Below are 12,454 nucleotides of genomic sequence, written 5' to 3'. Positions count from 1 at the left end.
TAGGAAATATCACGTTTTTAGCTTACGGGGTCTCTAGAAGTCATAATTTATATCGTATTTTCAAAACTGTTCAAATATATCACCGTTACACAATAATTATTTCCGCAAAATCTGACCTAAACTTTCCCGTCAAATAGCCATTCCCCTTTTCGAAAATAGTGTAATAAAATCATGTAATATCCAGGTTGTGGACCATCTAGAGGTCACAATTTTATCCAATTTAGATGAAACTTAAAAAGAGTGTCACTAGTTCATGGGTGGGTTCCATTTGCTTGCGCATCAGTCCCTGCCTTTTACACAAAATGTTAAATATGAATGAAGTTTGTGTACCTTTCTTTCACTATGCATTTCAACTGTGTGTTAAGGATCAAAAGTTCTTGGATCAGTTCGACTTTGGTAGAATCATACCTTACATTCTAGAGGACCAAATGCTCTTGAATGATAGGATAGCCTTTTTGATTTTACCTCTTCCCCGTCCATTTCTCACAAAATGTTGGCATATCTTGCATGACAACCGCTTGTTTCAACTGGCCATAGCAGTGAATTATTTGATGGATAAGGGGCACAAGGAAAGAGTATAAATAAAACTCTATCCCGTTGTTTTTCTAATTACCTTGAAATAAAGATCGACCGTTCAGTTATCTAATCGTGACCCTCGCAACCGCAAGTCTCTTAACCCTGGGAACATTGTATAGAGCATAGCAGGGTTTTCTTCTTCTGAAAGTCTACGTTCTAGAAGTCTCACTTCTATGTTAAATTCAAGCCTTTTTGTTTTTAATAGAATAGTTACATGCGTGCAACAACCTGGAGAAAAGGGTACTTGCGGCCAAAATATTGGAGTGGGGCTAAAGTCCCCCCTAGCCCCCCTACTCCGCAGGGCCTGTAATAGGAATTATTTATTTTAAAATCCAGTAAACAACATGTATTATAAGTAATAACGATTTCCATATTATTTATATAACACAGGCATTTAGGTTCACAGTTAAATGAGTTGGAGAAACTGATAGATAAAATGTTACAAGCTGATTTCTGTAAATATATATCAGAAGAATTAAATAGACCTTTAACTGATACAGATCTATTAGCTGAAGAGGTAGGATATTAAATTACCATAGTAATTGCCTTAACACTTAAATTACATTTCCTTCAAATTATAAAATATGATAAAAAAAAAACCTTTGTAAAACTTTTTAAAAAAGAGGTTTAAATTATAAAAATGAATTAACTGGATATACACAGGACACAATTCTATGTTTTGACTAGGATATTATTAGCTTGTTTAAACATGCATTATTCAAGAGCTAAATTTGCCTATTGCAGGTCTTTTTTAGGTCTGAAATGTTATATAGATTATTAATTAGACATTTATTAACTCAACAAAACCATAATCAACTCTCAATGCCATCTGATGCTTGAGATTTTAACTAGATTAGAACTGTTTGGCCATTTAATGATCTAATTTAAAAATGGAGAGCGACTCTAAAGCGTCAAATCTACCAGTACCGTGGTTATGATACTGCATACATCTTGTCAAAATTACAAATGTTTATTTTGCAGTATCTATTTTTGAACTATTATACCAAGAACGGCCAGCTCTCTATCTAAATCTTACACAATGTATCTATAAGACAAAGTGGAAACCTTGCTTAAAGATAATAAACATTAATTGTCCCCCGCTTTGAAGAAAGCAGGGGACTATTAAAATAGGTTCGTCCGTCTGTCTGTCCATCAGTCTGTCCGCCCGACTGTATTAGGACACAATAAGTCTCCTTCTAATTGAGCTAGAATGTTCAAACTTGGTGTAGGTGTTTATTAGGTCGATGCCTTGACGGAGTTCGAAGTTGAGCATTTTCTGCTTAGGGTAAGCAGAAATAAGCAATTTGATTGGTTGATGCTTTGTGACATGATAACTTTAGTTCTAATTAAGTGAGAGTGATGAAACTTGGTGTATAGCTTCATTACATCAATATCTTGACTGAGTTCGATAATGAGCATTTTCTGATAAGGGTAAGCAGAGCGATAAGCAATTTGATTGGCCAAGACTTTGGAACATAATAACTCTAATTGAGCTAGAACATACAGACTTGGTGTAGGTGTTTATTTGATCAATGCCTTGATGGAGTTTGAAGATAAGCATTTTCTGCTTAGGTTAAGCAGAGATAAGCAATTTGATTGGTTGATGCTTTGGAACACAATAACTTTAGTTCTAATTAAGTGAGAGTGATGATGTTTGGTGTATAGTTTAATTACATCAATACCTTGACTAAGTTCGATAATGAGCATTTTCTGCTCGGCATATGCAGAGCGATAAGCAATTTGATAGGTTCAGACTTTGGAACACATTAACTCTCCTTCTAATTGAGCAGAATGTTAAAACTTGGTGTAGGCGTCCATTAGGTAAATTCCTTGATGGAGTTCGATGATAAACATAATCTGCTTACGATAAGCAGAGATAGCCAATCTGATTGATTGATGCTTTTGGGGCACAATAACTCTGGTTTTAATTAAGTGAGAGTGAGGAAACTTCAAGTATAGATTCATTATATCATTATCTTGACTAAGTGCGATGATGAGAATTTTCTGCTTAGGCTAATAAGCGATAAGCAATTTGATTGGTCAAGACTTTGGAACATAACAACTCTGCTTTTAATTGAGGTAGAATGTTTAAACTCGATGTAGATGTTCATTAGGTGAATGTCTTGACTGACTTCAGTGATTAACATTTCGAGCTAAAGCTATGCAGAACTAAGAAATTTCATTGGTCAATGCTTTGGCCAAGATAACTTAAAGTTACGATTTCATATTTTCTAAGAAAGTCAACACATAATTATTTCTATGTCTTTTGCTCAATAGGATGTCAACTCATTATTATACGATCATAGGTGTCATTCTCACATGTAAAACTCATTTATACTGGCAATAATAACACAATTACCTCCCAATTCCCTCCCTTTTTTTCTATTCTCCACCATGGAGTAGCTATCCTCAAATGTTTGAATTTGAAGAGGAAAATGATATTTTTGTCAATTTCTCAACTGGCAATAGTGAATTATAGGATTAATAGGATTATTCTTTAACAAGGTAGGACTGTTTATATACCATCTATTTTAAGGCTTTACTTTAATATTTTTTAAAAATATAACGTAAAAATATGAAATTGCAACTTTAACTGATAGAGAGTGATGAAACTTAGTGTATAGTTGATAATCAGTTTGATACTTCATACTTTTGAAAAAAATAAATGTGTGATTAATTATTGATTTTGTGATTTTGGCGGGGGACATCAGCCTCACTGTTGGCTTGTTATATTTAAGGATGTAACTGTTAAAAAAAATATTGAACCGGTTAACTGCTTGTTAAAACCCCAACTGCAAACGGTTAACCGATTTGTTCACATTTGATAAAAAATTTCTATTAAAATATTTGTAGAACCACAGGAAGACTTAGTGATACATGTTCAAATTATTAGCATTACAGCTTTTAAAGGAGCTAAATCTCTATTCCTTAGCACCTAGAAAAGGACACAAATGGATCGCAACACATATAATAATGTAATATGAATGTATATAAACTGATTTACATTCAGTTGTTTCTGTTTTTACTACAACTTCTAATCAGTTAAGTTCGGCGAAATACACAAAGAGTCCAAATTGAATGGCAGTCTTTGGTGTCTGGTTATTCCAGTCTACACTGGTAGTATTCTCCTGTGGGTATGTTTAGCCCCGTTTCATCGAAAGCATTCTGACATGCGATTCTTGTGCCAATCTTAAAATTTTCATTTTGTCTTAAATATTGGATAACAGAAGCCCATTTTTTCACGGAAGATAACAACATCAATGTTGATTTAATTTGACCAATAAGCCGTGTGTGCAATGTCGAAGACTGTGGATGATATTGAGTTAGAGACTTGCCTGCTTTAAGTTAACCGTCAGTACAAATTTCATTCACCAGTGCAACCGAACTGTGTCCGGTTAACCAACTAGCCATTTACATCCTTAATTATATTCTATAAAATTGTGCCTGGAGAATAGAACGAATTAGGTACATCATTGATTGTAAGATACTTTAAAATAATAATACTAGTTACTTGTTTCGGACCTCGGTTATTTCTCAACGGATCTTCTTCAGGTTTTCATTTTGGGATTCTTTGGACGAATCCCATATGTGCTCTGACTGACGGTTTTTAGAAATTCGAAAGTTTTCTCAATTAATATTAGCATCATAGAATCCCAATGGTGCTCTGACTGACGTTTTTTAGAAATTCGAAACTTTTCTCGATTAATATTAGCATCATAGATTTGCGAAAGTTTTCTTCATCATTTTTTTCGACATTCAAGATGGCATATCTCTGTCAGTATTTGAGGTATCAAGTTGAAACTTGGAAGGAATAAGGAACACACCGATGCCTTCAAAATGGCATATGAAAAAATTTTGTGACAGCTTCGAAACCTCTGGAAATTACTGAGGCCTTCCGATATTCCCCAAGCATTTTCAAAATAGACTAAAAATGACATATATGGTGGTGTTAGCCCCAGATGTTATCTTTCATTTTTATACGCCCACATTTTCATGTGGACGTATATTGTCGTCGCCCCTGTCCGTCCGTCCGGACGTCCGTCCACAATTGTTTGTGAACAGTCTACAGGTCACAATTTTTATCCGATTTCAATGAAACTTGAAATATAGGTTTATCACCCTAAGATCTCGGTTCCTTTCGATATTGGCATGTATCGGACATTAACTTCATGGATTATGGCCCCTGATTGTACGAAAAATCACGTTTTTAGCTTGTGAACACTGTAGAGGTCACAATTTTTATCAAATTTAGTTTAAACTTGAAATGTATGATTATAACCCAAAGATCTCGCGCATATCGGAACGTAACTTCCTGAATTATGGCCCCTGATTGTACGAAAAATCGCGTTTTCAGCTTGTGGACCATACAGAGGTCATAATTTTTATCCGATTTAAAAAAACGTATTATTATATCACCGTTAGACCCTAAGGACGGCTGAGTTCAAATTTCGTGAAAATCGGCCCAAAACTGACGGACAAAATCGGCGCCGTTCGTTCTCAAATAGCGTAAAAATATGGTATATATAAGTTGTGGTCACAATTTTTATCCGATTTTGTTGAAACTTGAAATGTAAGATTATAACCCAAAGGTCTAGTTTCCTTTCGATATTCGCGCATATCGGACCGTAACTACCTGAACTATGGCCCCTGATTGTACAAAAAATTGCGTTTTTAGCTTGTGGGTCCTATAGAGGTCATAATTTTTATCTGATTTGAAAAAACGTATTATTATATCACCGTTACACCATAAAGACGACTGAGTTCGAATTTCGTGAAAATCGGCCCAAAACTGAAAGACAAAATGGCCGCCCCTCGTTGTCAAATAGCATAAAAATATGGTATATCAAGGTTGTGGACCCTATAGAGGTCACAATTTTTATCCGATTTTGTTGAAACTTGTAATGTAAGTTTATAACCCAAAGATCGTGGTTCCTTTCGATATTCGCGCATATTGGACCTTAACTTCCTGAATTATGGCCCCTGATTGTACGAAAAATCGTGTTTTTAGCTTGTGGAACCTATAGAGGTCATAATTTTTATCCGATTTAAAAAAACGTATTATTATATCACCGTTACACCCTAAGGATGGCTGAGTTCGAATCTCGTGAAAATTGGCCCAAAACTGACAGACAAAATGGCCGCCCTTCGTTCTCAAATAGCGTAAAAATATGGTATATCAAGGTTGTGGACCCTATAGACGTCACAATTTTAATCCTATTTTGATAAAACTTGAAATGTAAGTTTATAACCCAAAGATCTCGGTTCCTTTCGATATTCGCGCTTATCGGATCGTAACTTCCTGAATTATGGCCCCTGATTTTAAGAAAAATCACGTTTTTAGCTTGTGGACCCTATAGAGGTCATAATTTTTATCCGATTTAAAAAAACGTATTATTATATCACTGTTACACCCTAAGGATGACTGAGTTCGAATTTCGTGAAAATCGGCCCAAAACTGACAGGCAAAATGGCCGCCCTTCTTTCTCAAATAGCGTAAAAAATATGGTATTTCAAGGTTGTGGACCCTAAAGAGGTCACAATTTTTTATCCGATTTTGTTGAAACTTGAAATATAAGTTTATAACCCAAAGATCTCGGTTCCTTTCGATGTTCGTGCATATCGGACCGTAACTTCCTGAATTATGGCTCCTGATTGTAGGAAAAATCACTTTCTTTTTAGCTTGTTCTCTATCCATCTCTCGAAAATGTGGGCGTATCCTGCCTGGCAGCCGCTGGTCAAAGTAGTAGGAATAAGGAACACACCGAAGCCTTCAAAATGGCATATGAAACAAATTTGTGACGGCTTCCGGAAACTTCTGGAAATTACCGAGGTCTTCCGATTTTCCCCAAGCATTTTCAAAATAGACTAAAAATGACATATATGGTGGTGTTAGCCCCAGATGTTATCTTTCATTTTCAAAGACCTTGTTCCATAACATTTTCAACTGCTTCACCGCCATATTGGATTTTACAAAAAACATTCAAATCGATATTCAGCTGCCATTTTAATTCCGATTTTCGATAAACTTTTTCTTGTATTGAACCTACTCCAAATGGCAACAATCCTTAGGGGGCTGATTTTTGAATTTCAAATTTGTTTACTTCCGATTTCACTTTGAAGTTTGTTCGACTTTTCACCATCTAGATGGTGACCTAATCTTTCCATGACCCTTGACCTTTGTATGTATTATGACCCTGATGTCTACTAACAGTTAATATAAAAAAGTTTTGTCGTGAAGTACAACTTCCAGTTATATTAAGAGTTCAAAATGACAGGTTTTTCCACTTTAATAGGTATTGGATGTTACTATACTCAATAATTTATGGTGTAACTTGAATGTTGATGTGACAGGGCGTGACGTGACATACCAAAACATGTCAGTACTCCTTAGGAGTTCTAGTTAGTTTTGATTTTTTGTTAGAAGTAATATTTATGTATATAAAAGTTTTGTCAATATATTTTTTATATATTTATCATTAGGAGAAACTGGTATCTATTGTATTTGGTATGCTCAAACAAAATAATTTTAGTTTTATTGAGACATTTAAAGATGAAGCGTTCACCTCTATTAAAGCTACAGTGAAACAGGTATTATTAGCATTTTTATATGCCCACAAAGAAATGTGGACGTATATTGCCATCGCCCCGTCCGTCGGTCAGTCCGTCTGTCCATCGTCCACAATTTCTTGTGGACGCTCTAATGCCAAAAGTTATCATCCAGTTGTTTTAAAAATGATATATGTTGTTTGCATTAGTGAGATGAAGAAGCCTATTTAATTTCAATAATTTCCGTTTATTACGTCTAGAGTTATGGCCCGTGTTTCACTTTGTTGAACCTTGCGAACACTCTAATGCGTGAAATTTATATGCAATATTTAAATTAGGGAAACGAAGGAGCTTATTGAATTTCAGCAATTTCCGTTTATTACTTCTAGAGTTATGGCCCTTGTTTCACTTTGTTTAACCTTGTTAATGTTCGATTGATAAAAGTTATCATCCAATATGTATGAAATTTATATGCATCATTTAAATTTGTGAAACAGAGGTCTATTGAATTTCAGCAATTTCCGTCAATAATTTCTAGAGTTATGGCAGTTGTGAACCTTGTGACAAAAGTGATCATCTAATCTGTATGAAATTTATATGCAATATTTAAATTAGTAAAAAGAAAAAGCCTGTCAAATTTCAACGATTTCTGTAGATTACTTCCAGAGTTGAGACCCTCGTTTCAGTTTGTAGAACCTTGTGAACCCTCAAACGGCAAAAATTATTATCTGATCTGTATGGAACTGTCTTGTAAAGGCCCCCAATTACCTACAAAGGAATAAATATGCGACAACCCTTGTCAACCGCTTTGACGATTTAGCTGCTGTTGGCGTATGTTTCGTTGCCTGGCAACCTATCTTTTATTCTATATTTGTTTTGTTTTGTTGAGTTTGTTCATATTGATTGGAAAAGTTTATGGCTCTATTAAATACTGAAAAGATAAATGATAGGAAAAGAGATATTGTTATTCCCTATTAAAATGTTTGAGATGATATTTTTGAAATTGTTTGTATTTTTATTTTTCAGACCGTGATAGAGCATGTATGTGTTGTAGATGATGTTGATACTGAGGGTAATATTCGAGGGTTTGTATTATATTTATTATCTGTCTGAGCTTTTGAGGTCAAGGTAGCTTTAGTTCTTTCTAAATTGTATGTATCAATATGCGTAAAAGCATGGAACTGGAACAGAAACCAGTCTTGAGAAAATTAGAAAGTTCTTTTTAACCTGAATTCTAATACTAAGCCCTTAAAACAGTGAATTTATAACCCAATGAAGTGGTAACCATTATCTGAATTGTTTAAGAACCATTCCATCAATAAACATTCTACGTTAAAGGGACAACAAGTAAAAAATATGTACAATTTTAATGTAAAGACTGTTATTATTTAATTAAGAACATCTGAGTATAAAAAGATCTACACAAAGAATGGGCTTTCTTGTACAAAAAAAGATAGCACAATTATTATTAGGTGGTGTTGTGAATTCAATAGAAAGTAATATAAACTTTAGTTAGAATTGACCGATTTGAATCATTTTTGGACCAAAATGTTTTTAATAAACTTTGATTATGTATGATTCTAAACTCTATATTTAACCATTATTCTGGCATGTTGAGACTTTAGATGAGTGTTTAAAATATATCAATTATTAATGCATCATCAAAGGATTGATTTATATTTTCAGGTTAGGAGACCAAATGAGATTGTTAAATTATCCTAAATGGATGGAATTATTACAGTCATTATTTTCTAATATGTTAGTTCTGTTGGAGAGAGCAAAGGTAACTTCACTTTTACTTACAATTACATCCTTTACAATGTCATATTAACCAGATTTGCATATAAATAATTTGACCTTATTCAATTACTGAAACCAAATACCATTTTAGTTGGCATCTAATTAAAGAACTGAAGTTCTCAAATGCTATGTTTGAAAAAATATGAGATTGTTATACAATACGCTGTAATAGTAAAAAATTTAACATGCAAAATGCAAAGATTGACACGATTTGTGAATTAATAAGTAATTTTGTTGCTACTTTAAAGCTTCTGTTCGTGAATACTAATAACATGTTCTTAAAATATTGTCTACATAATGTGTTTATTTTTATCTCTTTCTAAACTAGATACTGAACTTTAATAACATTAACAGATGTAAGAGCAATCAGTAGCCTGTTCTAGATTTCTTAAAAGGGAGTGGGGCACAAAATATTTAAAATGATATTAGGGTGGCGTGAGAGCCATGTAAAACATTTTGATTAATTGTTGATTAATCAGTTATTTTTGACAGCCCTGAATGGGTGGAGGCAATGTTCCAATGGGAACCCCACTCAATACACAATTGAGAGCAATGCTAACTGGCCTTATGTTGGTTGTACATGTACATAGATGATAATAACCCTTTTATCCACTTTAAGAGCATGGAATAAATTTGGTTTATTTGTAGGCATATAGTGGTGTTGTTGAAGATGTTATTGGTATATCTGCTGGTAGAACTAAATCACCTAGTCCTATAGCTTCACCTTTACATAATGTAACTAAATTACAGTTACAAGAACCACAACATTTACATGTAACAGTGTAAGTATATACAGTGGACTCTGACACATCTGACTTCTGAATACTACGACATTCTGTGAAATCCGACATTATTTTCATGTCCCAATTTATTTCCTTATTACTTCAGTCAAAAAAGCTTTGAGTAATCTGTATTCTGAATATTCCAAATTACGACATCAATCAGCCGTCCCATCACATGATTTTCATTGAATCAACATTGTATAATCCGGCCTTCAATCGGTGGGTGTGAAGCCACAAAAGATTAACAAGCAGTCACCAATCAATTATCAGTGAAATTAAAACTCGCTCGTGTAGATCTTTGTTGATTACTTTTATAATTTTATAATCTCTTGTAAGACAGTTGTGACAAATACTCAAGAATACCCACAAATTCACAGTGGTAAATATATACCTAGCACCTCTTGGAAACATTCATTGCGCATACCGATTGAACCTGAATACCTATTCACCCTTATGGATCTCTCCGAACCGTGTGACGACAACCTGGACATAGAACGACAGATTATCAATGAACACGTCACAGCAAAGACAAGTGTGCAATCAACTGAAGACGATGAAGACGATAAATTAACGACAGACTTGACCTATTCAAAATGCCTACGCATGTTAAATGAAATAAAAATTAATGTAATCAAATTTTGAATGTACAGAATGACGTTCTGGGGATTCGAAGCTACATTATAATAATACTTCCGGTTTTCGAAGTTATAATAATACTTCCGGTTTTGAGAAAACTAAGTATTCCAACACTCTGCTTAATCCGACATATTTTAACTATCCCATACGATGTCGGATTTGACAAGAGTCCACTGTACTTAATCATTGCTACTTACAGAAGGAAGCCAGTACATGTGTTTGATTTAATTTAATGATAGATATATAAATATAACTTTTACAGTAATATTGCAGTATGTAATGATAAGTATATAGATATCATGCTGTTAACAGTAATATTGCACTCTAATGATAAATATATAAATATTACATTGTTTACTGTATATTGCACTGTGTAATGATAATAAATATCATGTTGTTTACAGTAAATTGGAATGTCTAATGATAAACATATAAACATTATGTTGTTTACAGTATATTTCACTATGTAATGATAACTAACCATTAATGTAATAATGTTTATTTTATCAGTACTACAGATGTGGATATAACTATAAGTGATAATGATTATATGAAATCTATACATGGATTAAAGGATATGCTATGTCAGATCTGTGATTATGCACATGATAGATGTGTTAAAGTCTTTACTGCTAGAGCTAAAGTAAGTTATTTTTACATTTTACATTATCATAATTATATACTGACATTAAATGTTATATAAATTATTAATTAGACATTTATTAACATGACAAGACCATAATCAACTCTTGATGCCATCAGATGCCCGAGTCTATAACTAGATTAGAACGGATCGGCCATTTAATGATATAATTTAGAAATGGAGAAGTGATGCTAAGACTCGACTATACCAGTCTTGGGTCAGAATCAATTGAAAAGGGTTTTTAATGACCTACTGTTCTGCTCCTACTGGGCTAATGAAGACATCATGCAGTGTGCTATGAGGGAAATTTTGCCCAGACAGCGGCGCTATGACCTACACTTAATTTGAATTCCAACCGTCTAGGGATCTTTTATGTGCACGCCTATGTGTACACGAACCTCGGTTTTTCATCCCATCTGAATGACTAGGTTGTCCCTTACCAGGCCCTTCGTCCTACACCACTAACAAGGGGGAATCACTGGCTCAGAATAAAGTATATTAATTTTGCATTATCTACTTTATAACTATAATAGCCCTAAAGGACAGCTTTTTACCTAAATCTTACATAGTGTATATTACATATTGTCATAAGAAAACATAATTAATTTTTTGTAATTCCATAATAATACAAAAGCCTTACCCACATCTAAATGAGCATTGACCTATTTAGGGTAACTTATTTTCCGGGAACATTTCTGGAACTCCTTCAAAACACTAAACATACAACTTATTCTAGTTATTGCACGGTTAAGCTCCACCCAATCTACTGGAGGGGAAAACAATCTGCTTATTCAACGAAAATTACAAAGGAATATTTCCTGTCCATGTTACAGATTCCATTAATGGTTATTATAGGTTGTATTCCCCATATCCCCATTTCATTGGAGGAATCATAATTCCATATAAACAGTCTTTGAATTAAGAATTTTCTACTATGGCACAAAAAAATGAAAAATCCGGTGGCAGAATGGAACTGCTATAGCACCACAGCATTTTTTGTACATCAAAATCAAAACTTTTCTGAACTTTTCAAGATGGATCAATTTATTTATTATACATATGATAAACAAAACTAATGTAAGTGGTATTACAGATACCATTATATACTATTCAAAAAAAGTAGGGGATATTTGATTTTGGGGGCATAATACTAAAATATGCAAATGACTACGAAAAAAGTCACTATAGAACCTAACAGAAGAAACATTTCCAGTTACATGTGACGCCCAAACGCACCAATAGCTACCGCATGGAATGCAGGTGATGCTTGGGATCATCATGGGGGTCCAACCCAAGATTTGCACGACTCTGACTTTGAATGTTACAGTCATTGTGGCATTGAATTCCAGGGTGGAAACATCAGTTTAATTGTTTTAGTGACCAGAAAACAAATTTTGATATGCGTCGGCTTACCCAAAATGAAAGGTTACGTGCCCTTGGCATGCTACAGATCGGCACAACACAGGCGGTT

The 12,454-nt window shown here is 34.0% G+C and overlaps 1 protein-coding gene across 1 annotated transcript in view; it reads right to left on the bottom strand.

The window, feature by feature from the left end:
• Nucleotides 1–8,046: 8,046 nt before the first annotated feature.
• LOC126821444 (uncharacterized) overlaps nt 8,047–12,454 on the bottom strand; it is a 35,300-nt gene continuing 30,892 nt past the window's right edge. The window contains 1 exon segment of the mRNA XM_050549866.1: nt 8,047–8,053. Coding sequence (XP_050405823.1) covers nt 8,047–8,053 — 7 coding nt within the window.

Source organism: Patella vulgata, chromosome 5 (assembly GCF_932274485.2).
Source record: "Patella vulgata chromosome 5, xgPatVulg1.2, whole genome shotgun sequence".
NCBI classification, from domain to species: Eukaryota; Metazoa; Mollusca; class Gastropoda; family Patellidae; genus Patella; species Patella vulgata.
The sequence above is the reverse complement of the archived record's forward strand: the minus strand, read 5'-3'. Positions and strand labels throughout refer to the sequence as shown.